This window comes from Typopeltis vanoorti, chromosome 13 (assembly GCF_054136105.1).
Source record: "Typopeltis vanoorti isolate ZY-2024b chromosome 13, IOZ_Tvanoo_1.0, whole genome shotgun sequence".
In the NCBI taxonomy this organism is placed as follows: domain Eukaryota; kingdom Metazoa; phylum Arthropoda; class Arachnida; order Uropygi; family Thelyphonidae; genus Typopeltis; species Typopeltis vanoorti.
This window is the reverse complement of record NC_143561.1, coordinates 71718775-71735849: the sequence shown is the minus strand read 5'-3', so window position 1 is coordinate 71735849 and position 17075 is coordinate 71718775. Positions and strand designations below refer to the sequence as shown.

The 17075-nt window shown below is 37.5% G+C and overlaps 1 protein-coding gene across 1 annotated transcript in view; it reads right to left on the bottom strand.

Annotated features, from left to right (window-relative positions):
- Positions 1-17075, bottom strand: part of LOC150100279 (E3 ubiquitin-protein ligase HERC2-like) — a 338356-nt gene that overhangs the window by 245896 nt on the left and 75385 nt on the right. The window contains exon 6 of the mRNA XM_090402625.1: positions 971-1111. Within this exon, the coding sequence (XP_090258751.1) occupies positions 971-1111 (141 nt within the window). The remainder of the gene's footprint in view (positions 1-970; positions 1112-17075) is intronic.

The window sequence follows — 17075 nt, the reverse complement described above, 5'->3', positions numbered from 1 at the left end:
ACAACATTTTTGCTTCAGACAGCTGTATAAAACAAAGTACTGGATAAAATGACCTGTGATTTCACATGGATACTTATGACAGATGTACCAACTAAGGGGAAAAAAAAATCTTGCTGATAGTGTTGCCATCTATGGTTGAGGCCGAGAATTTTTCAGACCACCCTCGTAGCTCAGTGTGTCCATTAAGTATAATGCCTACCCACATCATGACCCTAGAACTGCAGTATCTATCCTTTTCTAGAACATTCTCGTGATGGTGCATCTAATGTGAATGAATTTAAAGGAAGGTATGACAGCTGGTTTGGGTAATTTACAGCCTCTCTCAATGAGTCCTAGACTCCATAGAGGTCTCAGATAATAATAATAATTTAGCATTATGGATTAAAGCCATTCCACATTTCATGGTTTTAAATGCAGTTTGTTGGGGGGGGGGGGGAATAATTCAAAACCCACTAATGTCTACTAATCTGAAGGTACAGACAGACAGAGGAATTAGCTGGTGTAGAGCTATTGAGCTCTGCTGAAGTTTGAAATATTTACACTATGGCGAGAGCACCAGTTTCTCAGTTATATCAGCATTTCAACTTCTAAGAATTTGCATAATTAGTATGGCAAATCACACATTCTACTTAAGCCATCCAATAAAGTTAAATATGCAAAACTTCTTTTATATCATATTTTAAAAAAATATAATTATTATAGCTACTTTTTTTAAAATAAGATTCAGGTTTGAAAAATAATAGCAATTTAATTTTTAAATAATTCCTAAGAAGATTTTTTTCTTCTTTTTAAATCACAAAACCATAGTCTAAGAATCCCCATCTACCTTTTAAACATAATTAAAATGAATTAAAATGAATAATTAAAAGAATGAATGCATAAAACTATCTTGCAGTCAAAGTTTCACCTATATGAAATCTAGAAAATATCTGAGAGTTAAATATCATGATCTTAAATCTTAACAACTTACCTGAATGAACGGCTACCTTTCTGACAACATACTGACTAAGTGATGTGATTTGTCTTGGTAGAGACATATTATTAGAATGGCCCAATCCTAAGCGACCACTTGTTCCTTCTCCACAAGCATAAATTTTTCCATCCTGAGAGACTGCAAAATGAATGCAGAGAATTCCATTTATTTTTCAAATTATGAATGTTAATTTTATTGTTTTAATAAATAACCTACATATATAATAGGCAACAATTTATGTTACTGACTATGACAAAAGCAGCATCGACAGTAATTGTTCCTTATTGGTATGACTAGTTTCATCTTCATTCCAGAGAACCATCAAGTGTGGATATCTTCTCATTAAATAAAAGAAGTTTCCTCACAAACAGAAAGATAAAATATATTTTAAATACTAACTGTTACCGCAAGAAAGAACTGTGGTTATTCAAGCTTCCAGAGCCTTGCATACGAAAGACCCACATTCAAATTCCAACAAAGATGTGAAAAATCTTTATAAAGAGCCTTTCAGATGAAGATGAGTTAATCTCAATGGGAAGTTGCAGATCTATTTTTCTACTAAAAACTCTCTTCCCCCATTTGCAGACGAATATACTTCATTATAAATTAACATTTGAGAAACAGATAAAGTCATAAAGTTTAATTTGCCAAATATTTCAACCTGAAATTTACAGGTCATCCATCACCAGTGGTAGGAAGGCTAGCAAGTACAAGATACATCATCAGTGGCCTTCCTGCCACTGATGATGATGACCAGTAAATATTTGGAAAATTGAAGTTTATTACATTTCGTTATTCTTGTGTATACATGTAGTCTTACTACTATAGTACAAGTTTCTCTCAAGCAACATTTATACTTCATGTGAATATAGACTGCATGAATACAAGTTCTTGTATTAAGGCTTATACATTTGTTATTCATAAAATTACTCAAGGATGTTACAACATACACTGTATATTAATTAGAATAACTTTTAATTACTATTTCTAATATTTTAACAAAGTCAAATTGTCATCATCAGGGAACAACGAACAAATCAATACATGTATGCAGGCACTACATAACATATCTTATGTATTGATTTGTTCATTGTTCTCTGATGATGGTAATTTGACTTTGCTGAAATTTTGGAGATATTAAATAAAAATTACTCTAATAAAAATATACTGTGTACATTGCAACTTCCTTAAATAATATCTTTATCACATAATTACTGAGGAGAATACAGTTTAATTAGCTGCAAATTCTCAACTAGTTTCATATACCACTGTAGTATACCTCAGGAAATTTATAATAAATAAACAAATATACAGACAAATATGCATTCGTGAGATAGATTAGTGTGGGACACCCACAAACATCAGATTGATGTACTAAGGCATTCAGCAGCCTCCAATGACATGACTTGGATTCATAATGGTGCCATATAATAATAATTAAATTAAACTTACCAGGATATTATATTCTTGTTTAATCCTTTATCCATATGAAAACAAAAAGGTTTGCTTCCTCTTGGATACAACAGAAGCAAACTTTTCATCTCATCAGTGGGAGCCATCAGCTTCTATTTGTACAATATATAGAGGCTGATGACTTCACATCAATTGCCTTAATATCCCATAATGTAAAGCACACCTCATTCTGGATGTGAATAATGCCATGCATTATAAGACAGCCACTACACAGATCAGATTCAATCATTGAGGTCTCATGAATGGGATCCATACTAAGGATGAATTAATGCACGTGTCATAAAGTTACCACTTTATTATTGAAATACTCTTCAGAGTTAATTGTAAAAAGGTTTCTCACTTGGTTACTCAGTAAATTATACTAGCCAAAAATATATTTTCATTTAATCCTTTATCCACTAAACAAAGTTTGCATGTGAAATATCTTCATGACTACGCCACGTATATATAGAGGCTAATGACTCCACATCAACTGCCTTCCTTTTGGAAGTAATGCTATACATTAAGGGAGGGTCACCACCAAGATGGGTTTCTACCTTTAATAAGGCCTCATCAGTGGGAGCCAGATTCAGAAGAGAGAGAGAGAGAGACCAAGGTTGAATGAAAGCTACAGAATTGTTCCATATGCCAACCAGTATAGCAAAACTAAGGTTTAAACTTACACCAAAATGCATTGTCTAATGTTGATTTAATGTAACTTAAAGAAATTTTCATAACAGTTTTAATCAGTAAATCACAGGTCTAAGCCAGTAACATCAAAACTTTGGGATGCTAACAAACAAAACAAGTCTAAGCATAAATCTAAATCACAGGTCTAAGCCAGTAACATCAAAACTTTGGGATGCTAACAAACAAAACAAGTGTGCTATTTGATATTAATGAGTATTATTATTTTCTTTATTATACAGGTATACCATGAAGTCAAAAGACTCATCACAGGAGACAAAAAACCAACCTTAATATACAGAATACCTATCACACTTCCTTTTTAAACTTTCATTGTCATGGGCACTTGCAAATAATTCTGGAAATCCTTCCTAATGATTCACCATTCTCCAAGCAAAAAATCTAGTCTGCAAGAATTGAAAAATATCCGTTGTGACAATCTTATAGAACTCATTTAATAACTTCTAGGTTTCTATCATGTCTCCTCTTTTCTGTCTATCAACAAAACTTTGCAACCTAGACACTTTCAACATATCTTCATAGCAAGCATTCCACATAGTTCTATCATCAGCTTGTCTCTCATTTCCGAATCCTCTCTACTACCTCCTGATCCCCAAGAAACCCAGGTGACCAAATCCATGCACAGTAATGTCAAGATGTGGTCAAATCATAGCCATATAAAAAAGAGATAATAACCTCCTTACTTGTGTTGTTCACCATCCAAGTAATCCTTTGAGCTATTTTACTGACTTCTGCAATATACCCTCTTAACTTCAACTCTCTTTCCCTACAAGTCCCAAGACTCATCAATTTCCTGTAATCCATACCATCAATGTGATACACAGTAAGCAATCTTTTCAACCCAAAGTGCATGTTATATTTTGCAACATTAAGCTGACAACCATTATCCTGTGCTCACAATGCCAGTTTATGTAAATTATCCTGCAGAATATCTACATCACTTTTATCGTCTATTGTCCCCCCCCCCCCCAATTGTACTGGCGATATCCCCATATGTTATTCTCTGGTGTCTGGCTGGCAGTCACCTCCAAATCTATACTTCCAGCTTCATATCCATTCCCATCAACTCCAACTTTTGTAACAGGTTTTCCCCATGAGATATTCTGTTAAAGGCCTTTGAAAACTTCAGCAGCATCATGGTATAACCATTTCCCTTATGTCATTCTGCCATCACTATCATAAAATGTGAGTAAATTATTAAGACAGGATTTGCCTCTTACAAAACCAAGCTGCCCTATACAGTATCATATTCCTATCTATCCATTCCTGAATTTTATCTTTAATCAACTTTTCCAATACTACTCTTGAGATATTAGTTGGTTCATAATTGCTATTTCTGTCTTGGAGCCATCTTTATGTAATGGGACTATCTTATCCTCTTTCCACTCCCTTGAAACCTTGCCAGAGTTGAAACTAATATCCATAACTTCTATTTTTGTTGGTTGAAGTTCTTCAATTATCATCAGTGATGCATCCTTTGGAGAAAGATTAGACTCATCTATGCAAATTCAAACAAACTATTCTGACAAACCATCCACCGCCTTCGAGAGAGGAAATCGTGCACAGCAAGGGAAATTAAGGCCTCTGATGGTGCAACCGAGAAGGATATTCTCCACAGATGCAGGGAATACTTTGAGAGCCTTCTTAACCCGGGCGGCCCAGCAGTTGTGGACATCCAAGAGGTGCAGATCAGGGCAACAACTAGTCTCACAGCAGAAGAGGTCCATTTAGCAATAAAATCGCTAAAATCGGGCAAGGCTGCTGGCGATGATGAAATTCGGCCTGAAATGCTAAAAGCCTTAAATTGAGACGGTGTTCTCTGGCTCGAGTGTGTCAGGCTGCTTGGATATCTGGGCAAGCACCAAAAGCAATGGCAGACAGGCATAATAATACCAGTCTTCAAGAAGGGAGACCAGAAGGATTGCAGTAACTATCATGGCATCTCTCCGCTCAGTCTGCCTGGGAAAGTGTATGCTAGGTGCTTGGAAAGACGGTGCAGGAGCATAGTTGAGTCAAAGTTCCAGGAAGAACAATGTGGCTTTCATCCTGGTAGAAGCACAACTGATCAAATCTTCACTTTAAGGCAAGTCTTTGAAAAATCTTGGGATATACCAAGAATGTCTACACATGTTTTGTGGACTTGCAGAAGGCATATGACTGGGTTCCTCAGGATAAGCTTTGGCAAGTAGTAAAGGAGTATGGAGTGGATGGCCAACTATTAGCTGCCATCAAGTCCCTGTATAAATGCCCAGAGTTTTGTGTCAGGGTAAACAGCACAAAATCTGAACCTTTCGCAGTCTCCATTGGCCTCTGCCAAGGGTGTGTTCTGTCACCCCTCCTTTTCATAATATTTATGGACTGGATTGATAGGCACAGCCGAGGCAGTGAGTGTGTCAGAATTGGAAGATGTAGCATTGGATGTCTGCTTTTTGAAGATGACCTAGTTCTGCTCAGCGCTTCCACAGATGACCCCCAGCGGACCTTTGATAGGTTTGTAGCTGTTTGTGCAGATGCCGGAATGAAGATCAGTGTGGCCAAAACTGAAACATTTGTGGTCTCAAGACAACCATCCCGGTGCAACCTACATGTAAGTGGAATCCCAATGAGGCAGGTGGAGAATTTTAAATACTTTGGGTCCATATTCACGAATGATGGAAAATGGGACGTAGAGCTAGATACTCAAATTGGCTTAGCAAGCTCAATATTGCGAGAGCTTGGCTGTTCGGTAGTATTGAAGCAAGAGTTAAGCCAGAAGGAAAAGCTGGCTGTCTTCAATACAGTCTATGTCCCCATCCTCACCTATGGTCATGAAAGTTGGGTGATGACCGAAAAAATGCGGACACGAATCCAAGCGGCTGAAATGAGGTTCCTTCGAGGGGTTGTGGGGCTGCCAACTCGACAGAGTCAGAAGCTCTGCAATTCAGGAAACATTCAATACTCAACCACTGCTTCTCCGTGTTGAGAGATCACAGTTATGTTGGTACGGGCACATGGTCAGAATGCCACAAGAGAGGCTCCCTCAGCAGGCCCTCTTTGCCAAGCCAGAGGGTGGGAGGCCACGTGGAAGGCCAAGGACTTGCTGGATAGATTATATCCAAAACCTTGGGTGGACACATTTGGGAATCCCACCAGAACACCTGAGCTTGGTGGCAGAGGATCGTGACAATTGGAAGTTCCTCTTGCAGCTGTTACCCCCACAACCCAATTAGGAAAGGTGGGCCTTGAAGATGTATGTATGTATGTATGCACCACCTCTGGTCCTATTCTCTCTATCCTCCCTGAAAAAACAATACACTTTACATTCTGTCTTTGTTACTATATCATTTTCGGTCAATGAAATCTCCCTGATACCTATAATTTTTGGCTAAACCAAACTGACCTAAAGCAAAAACTCCTCCCCTTTATTTCTGATACTTTTGGCATTCGAATACATGCATTTCAACATCACTTTAGAACACTCTCACAGAACGTCATTACCAACCACATCAGATTTGAAGCCTGCAAACTGCATTCCACATTGCATAACCATTTCTATAAATACACTCATTTGTCTTAGGAGTGGCTGGATCCACACAGATATGCAGACCTTAAAAAGGAACAAAGTGCCTATGAAAAAAATACAGAATTATGAACGTGTTCGAGGGGGAGGGAAAGAAAGAAAAGATAAACAGAAAAGTGTGCCTATCAGGATATATTAACCTGAGCTAATTATTTAACCCTGAAAATTTTTGAATATTTACTTCAGCTCTCAGAAATGATCAACCAATCTAGTGGAAAATCTTTGATTATACTTCTAGGATTAGGTAAATGAGACTTTCAATACTATTACTAGTATTGTTTTATTTATATATTTTATTTTTTAATGTCAAACAACCCACAAAAGTTTAGAAATATATAGAATGTTAACACTGTGGTGGTGGCGCTAAGGGTTGAATAACCTAATAAACTTACTCTAGAGATGAAACATGGTACTTTTCTGAGCCTATTTAGGTGCTTCTGATAAGAATGGTAGTGGTTGTGGTTTCATTACAGGAAAACTTCTTGTGTAGAGGCTTAAGTGCTATGAGGACATTATGTTGGAGGTTTAATAGATTTTTTACAACACTCAAAAAGAATTAAAAGAGAATTTAATACTTCCTATATTTCATCCTAGTCACTAGGATGAAATATAGACATCTACAGGGATTACAAAGACAATTAATGTAACATGCACACAAAAACTTACAATACTAAGCCCAACCACGTGGGTGACAATAAAGTCCTATCTAGGTGGAGCACACTCTAAGGGCAGTAGTAGGCGGCCTGGGATGCAACCGTATTTGTTAAGATTTGGTTGGTTTCTGAGAGCTGCTGCTGCTTCTAAGAAAAGTCTCGCTTTCTTGAATTTGCTGTGGTGGAGCATGGTGGTTTTCTTCCATGATACTCTGTGGGTGGTGTCCAAAACATGGTCAGCCAAGCCTGAATGGACATAGCTGTGTTTAACAATGTACGACTTGTGTTCCTCCAGGCGAATGGATGCTGATCTGCCTGTCTGTCCAAAGTACGCAAGCTTACAGGAACAGGGTACTTTGTAAACTCCAGGTAGAGAGAGAGAGGAGGGAGCTGATCTTTCGTAGAATGGATAAGGGTAGCCAGTTTGCGGTAGGGCTTATATGCTGTGTGTAGGTTATACCTTTTTAGTATCTTGGCTATTTTTTCCAAAGTGCCACGGATGTAGGGTATGGTGATGGCATTTTTAAATTCTTAAAACCCTTGGTAAGGGTTTTAATGATGCCATATTGTTGTGAGGGGTGGTGGTGGGAGAGTTTGTGAATGTATCTGCCTGTGTGTGTGTCGGTTTTCTGTATACAGTGAAGTCAAGTGTATCATTAGGCAGGTGTGTGACTAAGGTGTCTAGGAAGGGTAAACAATTGTTCTTTTCCTTTTCCATAGTAAACTGGATTCTTGGATGTAGGCTATTGAGATGACCGAGGAAGGAGTCTAACGTGTCTGGGCCATGAGGCTCCCCCCTCTCACTCCTCCTTGCCAATTTCTATATGGAAGATTTCGAAAAACGAGCCATAGACTCAGCCCCACTCAAACCTTCTATCTGGCTAAGATATGTAGATGATGTGTTCTCTATTTGGCCTCATGGCCCAGACACGTTAGACTCCTTCCTCGGTCATCTCAATAGCCTACATACAAGAATCCAGTTTACTATGGAAAAGGAAAAGAACAATTGTTTACCCTTCCTAGACACCTTAGTCACGCGCCTGCCTAATGATACACTTGCCTTCACTGTATACAGAAAACCCACACCCACAGGCAGATACATTCACAAACTCTCCCACCACCACCCCTCACAACAATATGACATCATTAAAACCCTTACCAAGAGAGCCCACAATCTTTGTTCCAGTGGAACCGCCCTCACTACTGAGCTTAACCACATACACAGAACTTTCCTCTCCAATGGCTACAGCGAACACAGCATCAAAAAAATAATCAATTCCTCCCCCATTCCCCGTCCCTCTCATCAACAAGAATTTAAAAATGCCATCACCATACCCTACATCCATGGCACTTCGGAAAAAATAGCCAAGATACTAAAAAGTATAACCTACACACAGCATATAAGCCCTGCCGCAAACTAGCTACTCTTATCCGTTCTACGAAAGATCAGCTCCCACCTCTCTCTCTGCCTGGAGTTTACAAAGTACCCTGTTCCTGTAAGCTTGCATACTTTGGACAGACAGGCAGATCAGCATCCATCTGCCTGAAGGAACACAAGTCGTACATCGTTAAACACAACTATGGCCATTCAGGCTTGGCTGACCATGTTTTGGACACCACCCACAGAGTATCATGGAAGAAAACCACCATGCTCCACCACAGCAAATTCAAGAAAGAGAGACTTTTCTTAGAAGCAGCAGCAGCTCTCAGAAACCAACCAAATCTTAACAAATACGGTTGCATTAAGCTTCCGAAGATTTGGGAAACAGTCATCACCAGAGGTCCCACCTTACATCCCAGGCCACCTACTACTGCCCTTAGAGGGCGCTCCACCTAGATAGGACTTTATTGTCACCCACGTGGTTGGGCTTAGTATTGTAAGTTTTTGTGTGCATGTTACATTCATTGTCTTTGTAATCCCCGTAGATGTCCTAGTGACTAGGACGAAATATAGGAAGTATTAAATTCTATTTTAATTCTTTTTGAGTGTTGTAAAAAATCCATTAAACCTCCAACATAATAATCATTACAGGAAAATTAAACTGAAAATGAAGTAGAGAATGAATAATCACCTGCAACTTGAAGACATTCAAGTTGCAGGTGATTATTCATTCACCTTCTCAGCTAATAGTCTGCAAGTGAACTTGCAGGCTATTAGCTGAGAAGGGGAAGTGCTATTTACTTGGTCATCAGGATCCATGATATTAATAAAATAAATCATTTTAAATATTAAAAAAGTTGAAGAATTGAAGGAAGTACAGAAAGACAGTTTGATGCTAAGTCAGGTATGCAATAAGGGTGAACATCATCTCCACTGTATTCATCATCTATATGGATTACATTATGAAGGAAAGTGATATCAATCTGATATCAAGATTGAAGATGTTGGTCTCAGCTCTTTACTTTATGTAGATGATGTTATACTCCTAAATAAATCCAGGAGAGGTCTGCAGGATTCTCAAACCAAATGAATAACTGCTGCAATAAATGTGGTATGAAAATCAGAATTGAAAAGAGACAGACAATGAAAATAGGCAGAAACATTGAAAACATCAATTGTATCCTGAATGGAGAACCTATAGAACAAGTAAAATACTTCAGCTATTTAGGCACAATTTTTAGTGAAGATGGCAAATTAAACTTGGAAACAAACAGCAGAATTAATAAAGTTGGTATGGTAGGAAGTCAGTTGAATAAATTTATATGGAATAAGAGAAAGATTAGTCAAAACATTAAACTAGTTGTATACAAGACAGTGTTCAAACCAATTTTGACTTATGGATCTGAGAGCTGGGTTAGAAACTCTTGAACAAAGATTGGAGACCACAGATATAAGAGCCCTAAGAAAGATTAAGGGAATGAACAGATGGCATCAATGGCAATATCATATTAAAAGTGGGGATATTAGGAAAGAACTTGACATTGTCAGCATCCAGGAATGCTTTAGCAGAGCTAATCTCAGTTGGTATGGTCACTTAGAATGGGAGAGGAAAGATTAGCAATACAGGTGTTCTCTGCCAGGTTGACAGGAAAAAGATCCAGAGGAAGAGCAAGATGTAGGTGGATTTACAGTAAAAAAATGCCTTAGAAAACAGAAATATAAGATCTAATAATATTGGAATGTTGACAGATAACAAGCTAATCTGTAGGCAAATTGGTGATAGGAAGTTAGTATCATGATGTGACTTTTCATGTAATACTATCATAAGATCCTCTACCCCCCTGAGGGTATATGTCAGGAATTTGGTAATGATATGAAAAAAAGTATGCTAGATTAAAACATTCAGGTTCAATGATCATAAGTTTGAGAAGCAGCATTCTACATAACAGATCTCAGGACAATTCACAATGCTAAGCTCACAAACAAGCAAACACAGCTAAACTTAAAAATGACAGTTTTAATGATAGAGGGAGTGTTGGAACTTGTTTGTTTTTGGGTTTCATGGCATGAGGACAGCTACAGTCATGCTGCACCAAAACATATGTAATAAATAAGTAGCTTATGTAGGTCTCAAAAATATAAATATTGAAATAATAACAATAATCATAAATGAAACTTTTAATAACTAAGACAGCATAAAATCAGTGTAGAAAAATAAACGTAAAAGATGCATGGAAAACAGATGTAAAAGTATAAAATATATTAAAATTCATAAAACGTACATTATTATTACAGGGGGACCTCCATGACTCATTATAGGAGATCCAAAACAATCAACACAATACTGATCATACCTCCCCTTGAAACCATTAACAGACAAAACACAACTGATTCAAGCAGCCAATTCCATTCATTCACCATTTTCCAAGTGAAAAATCTAGTCCTTATGCCCTTGCTAACCACACTCATACCCAACTTGGAGGGATAGCCTCTTCTTCTGTCCCCTCTACCCAAGTGCTGAAATATTTCTTCTGTATTAATGAACACTTAGTGAACACTTGGCAAGAATATATCTTTCAAATAGAAATACTGCAGTAACAATAGAAGCAAAGGCTTATATGGAAACTAAGGTAAATGGAATGGAGTATTATAGAATCTTGATGTGAATACAGATATGGGATTAGATGGCATGCCAGCTCAAGTTTTATGAGAGGTGCTAAGGAATTAACAGTACCTTTCACCACATGGGAGAGTTGGTCAAGAGCAAAATACAGGAATGGATAGACAGAAATGGAATACTATATAGTCGGGCAACATGGTTTTGCGAAGGTAGGTCATGCCTCAGTAACTTGCTCACATTTTATAATACAGTGACAGCTAAGTTGGATAAAGGTAATAGGTGGTTTACAGTGATACTGCTGGGCTTTACAAAGGCCTCTGACAGGATACCACATAGAATTCTAATCAGTAAACTGCAGCACATGGAGATGGATATAAGGTTGGTGAGATGGATAAAAGGGTGGTTGATGGAGAGGTATCAGAGAGTAGTTTAAGGAGTAGAGTCCAGAAAAAGTCTTGTGACTAGTCACATGCTGCAGGGCTCTGTTCTTGGGCTGCTACTGCTTAATTTGTATATTAATGATATAGGAAAGGATCTGAGTGGAACTATCCAGTTGTCTGCCGATGATGCAAAATTGTGTATAGCAATAGTTAATGAAGATTATGTTAATAGTTTGCAAGATGATTTGGTTAACTGGCAGTCTGGGCAAAAGAAGAATGGATATCAGTTTAATGTGGCAAAGTGGGGTGAAAAGATTACAAGCTGTGTACCACATTGATAGAACTGTACTCCAGGAAATTAATGAAGGCAGGGATTTCAGTGTGAATTGCATTGCTTGGTTAATGAAGAATATCCTAACAAGCAGATTATTATACCTCTTTATAGAACTTGGTAAGACCCCATCTTGACTAATGTGCACATATTATGCCCAAGAAACCTAGGTGAGTAATGGTCACCTGAGTCTCCTGGGGATGAGGAGGAGGAGAGGATCCATCAACAGGTGAGTGACCAAGATAATGAACCTTATGAGGACAGGTTAAAGATTTGTGGTTTACTAGAAATTGGTTAACAGGCAGAACATGGGGTATATGAAGGAAAGATTGCCAGAAGGAAGACTTGTATCTAGAAACAGAAGTATGTTCTGTTTTGGAATCTCAGTTGCGAACTGTATGTGTTTGTGTTGTTTGTTTAGGTAGCTAAGGAATTTGTCTAGTGTCTGGCGGCCATGGGACCAGATCATGAAAACATCGTCAACGTATCTAAGCCGACTTTGGGTTTTAAAGGAGAGAAACCTAAAGCAAGTTGCTCAAAATGTTCCATATAAAAGTTAGCAATGGAGGGGGGGGGGTAATGGCGAGCCCATGGCTGTGCCTTCTTCTTGTAGGTAGCAAAATAAGTTTTGTATGACAAAATGCTTTCTATCTAAAAAAAAGAAGACACAGCCATGGGCTCGCATTATCCCCCCCCATTGCTAACTTTTATATGGAACATTTTGAGCAACTTACTTTAGGTTCCTCTCCTTTAAAACCCAAAGTCTGGCTTAGATATGTTGACAATGTTTTCGCAATCTGGTCCCATGCCTTAGCCACCTAAACAAACAACACAAACTCCTACCACCACCCAACACAAAAACTAGGTGTCATTAATACTTTAAAAAACAGGGCTCTGAAGATCTGCTCCAGTGAACAGGCACTGAAAGAGGAATTTAAAGTTATCAGCAATAGTTTTCAAAAAAATGGATACAGCCAAAACACTATTAAAAACTCTCTACAAGACCTCAATAAAAAACAAAGACAAACACTACAATAAAACTATAACCATTCCTTACATTAAAGGGACATCAAATAAAATAAACAGAATACTACAAAAATACAACCTCAAAGCCACCTTTAAACCTCCTGCAAAATTAAAAAGCTTACTCAACTCATCCACAGATCCATTCCCTCCGCTGGCCCACTCTGGAGTATACCGTTTTTATTGCACCTGTAACCCACCATATATAAGAGAAACAGGACACACAATTCCTGTCAGACAAAAAGAGCATAAACGACACATTAAATATAATAATTATGAAGCTGGCCTTTCTGATCATGTCCTTGAACACCTTACATAGAATTGACTGGAAAAGCACTAGTTGTCTACATCATGCCAAAACATGGTATGAATGCAAATTTAAGGAAGCCTGCGAGATTATTACCAGCCACCCCAATCTGAACAATAATGATGGTCTAAAAATCCCAAATGTATGGAAGGCATATATTCAACCCATGGAATCTTCATCTCTAAGAGCAACTATAAACAGAACTGTAGAAAATCCAGGATCCTAAATCAAAAATAACAATTGTAATGCTAAAAATAGAACATCATTGTTATTGAAATAAAACTATCTATAAGAAAGAATGTTTATTCATGTTATCATAAATAGAATTTAGCTTGATGTAGTTTATAAATAATTATTTTTTTTTTTTCACTAGAGGTCATGCCAGTAGAATAACTAGTGATCAATTCATTGTTTCTCTAGCTTATTGTATGTAATGTAACTTAGCTTGTCCTGTATATTTGTATATGCTCCAGATGATGATCTTAATATTAAAATCGAAACGTTGGGATATTAAAAGAGTTATTTATAACATGGTTGTAAAGTCCATAATTTCTAAAATGAAGACTTAGCTAACAGCAGATGATGTAGTCACAAGAATAGTGTGTGAAGGGTTTAGTATTTTCAGACATGATAGAGAAGATAGGATGGGGAGAGGAGTACTGCTGATGATAAAAGATGAATTGCAGCAAAAAGAATAGGAAATAGGCAGGAAAGTGGCTGTTCATTAAAAGCAGTCAGGTGTGAGATGAAGGCCAATAAGACAAAATATAGTGGGTTGCTGCTATAGACCAGGGGATTCCCAGGATGATCTGGAAGATATGCATCAGCAAATTAGTACAATGAGTGCAGGTTGAGATATTATTATGGATGACTTCACCTATGACAATATGGATTGGAAGAGAGGTCACATAGCAGGAAGGAAAATAGAATTTATACACTACTGAGATAATTATCTGAGGCATCATGTTATGGAAGGGACTCGGGGTGCAAGAGTACTGGACCTGATCAGAGGATCAGAAGACCTATCGTAACCAAGTTGGTCAAGTTGTATTTGATCAGAGAAAGTGACCATGCAGACTTGACTTGGGAGATAGTGAAACATGAGGAATATTCTGTCAAGAAGTGGTATATGTGGAACTACAAGGAAGGTGATTATGACAAGCTTAGGGGGAAGCTTGAAGCTGTATCATGGCATTAAACCCTGCAAGGGAAGGATGTTAGTAGTGTATTGTGAAATAGTAATGTGGGATCAAGAGGAAGCAGTATTAAATTGTAAACCAAAGTAAGGAGTATTAATCAGGCAGAAGTTAGATGGATGAGCAATATCATTAAGTATGAGCTTCAGAAAAGGAAAAATTTATGGAGAGTGCAAAAAGGGAGAAAGGTGACCAGCAAACTCACCACGAACACAAGGGTCAAACAAGAAAGATGATCAGCATTTAAAGACAGAGAAAATGAGATTACAAGAAGAAACTAGCAAAACAAGCCAAGGGAAGTTCCAGATTTTCTTTCACTATGTAGCAAGTAAGAGGAAGAATGTCTATGGAAGAATAGTCTTAATGAGTTCTGATGATCAAGTTTACAGAAGCAGACAAGATAGTTGAGTTACTGAGTGCCCACTCAACAAGGGTATATCATACAGGTGAGGTTAATGCTGTGACATATGTGACAGACTTATGTAGGAACAGAGATAGAAGAATTGAAGTTCTTAGGATATTGCAGTCTCAATGTAAATACATTTGTGAGATAAGATGGGATATAAGCTTGCATTTTAAGGGAATGTGCAAGAGAACTGGCATTACTTTTGACTAGTCTCTTTAATTTAAGTCTCATCATTGGAAGTGTTCCAAGGGAGTGGAAGGAGGGCAAAATAATTTTCTTGCATATGGGAAGTTCTCAGACTGCAGTACCAAATTACCAACCAATCAGTATCTCAAGAGTAGTGATTGGTCAAAAAGAGATTCAAGAATGGGTTGATAAAAATATGATACTCTATGAGTGGTAACATGGCTTTGTGAAGGATTGGTCATGCCTTAATTTACTAACTTTTTGTAAAAGAATGACAGATGAGTTGGATAAAGGAAATAGCTACGTGATGATTCAGCTGGATTTTGCAAAGGCATTTGTCTGAACACCACATGGAACTCTGTTATGCAAATTAGAACAAATGTACATGGATATGGCACTAGCTGTGTGGATAAGAGGGTGGTTTCTCGACAGATATCAAAAAGTAGTATACAGAGGAGGAGAGTCCGGGTGAAAGCAGGTGACTAGTGGATTAGTGTAAGGTTCAGTGCTAGATCTACTACTGTTTAATCTGTACATAAATGATATAGGAAATCACCTGAAAGAAATATTCAGTTGTTTGCTGAGGATGCAAAATTAGGTAGAGTAATAGTAAATCAAGTTGATATAGAGCTTGCATGATGATTTAAATAGGCTGTCAGTGTGGGCTAATAAAAAGATAATGCATGTCAGTTTAATGTGCAGAAATGTAAAGTTATTCATTTGGGGATAAACAGATTACAAGCTGTATACCACAATGATGGAACTGTACTCCAGGAAATAGATCAGACTAGGGATTTAGGTGTAGTGGTAGACAGAGTTGAAGTTTAGAGGACATACTGTTAAGGTAGCTCATAAGATTTGGCTATTGAAGAACACACTAACAAGTAGAGATAAGAAAGGTATTATTCCTCTTTACAAGGCCTTGATATGTCCACATCTGGATTACTGTGCTCAGGTCTGGTCTCCAGGGTTTATTTGGGGGATGAGGAAGTAGTGGAGAGAATTCAGAAGTGAGCAACCCAGATGGTAAGTGGTCTGTGGATCATTCCCTATGAGGATAGACTGAGGATGTATGGGCTGTAGAAGTTGGTAAAAAAAAAAAAGAGGGGATGAGATAGAAACATTTAAGTTACTTAAAAGATTTTATAGAAGTGATGCAGGGGGAAATGTTTCAGCACTTGGTTCAAAATGGCAGAACTAGAGGTCATCCTTAGAAGGTAAAACTGTGCTTAGTACTAGCACTTCACTTGGAGAGTTGTGTGTTGCCAGAATCAGTTAGTGATTTGTCAGTTAATGGGTTCAGGGAAGAAGTATGATAGATTGTTCGGATAGTTTGGGACTACCTTGATAAGTCTTTGGATTCCATCGAGGTGTCCATACAATAATAACAATAAATGATTAAAGTTCACATATTAAGAATAAAATTTCTCTTTTTGCTGTTGATGTCTTGGATGACCTAAATTTTGTACAGAATGTTCTAAAAAAATTGCAAAAGTCAACACAGAAGTGGGAGGAATTTAAAAAATTGAATGTGAATAAAAATAGATATATCCAATTTCATAAGAAGATAATATGAGATGGATATAAGATTAATAGACAGTCCTTAGAAAAGTTTGAATACAAAGATTTGGATATTTAAATTGGTTGAGAGGTAATAGTATGATGACCTGGAAGAAGTAGAGTCTTACCTGGATCACATAATGTTTTTTGTTTTGTTTTTTGAAATATTCAAAGATGTACTTATATAACATCTACTCTAGTAGTCCATTCAACATACTCGTCACACACACACACTATGAGAGGAATACGGACATTAAGTTTCCTCAACTTCAAAATTCACGACAAAGTAAACCCTAGTCAGGATTTCCAAAACACAAACAAAACTTGGAAATATATTTTT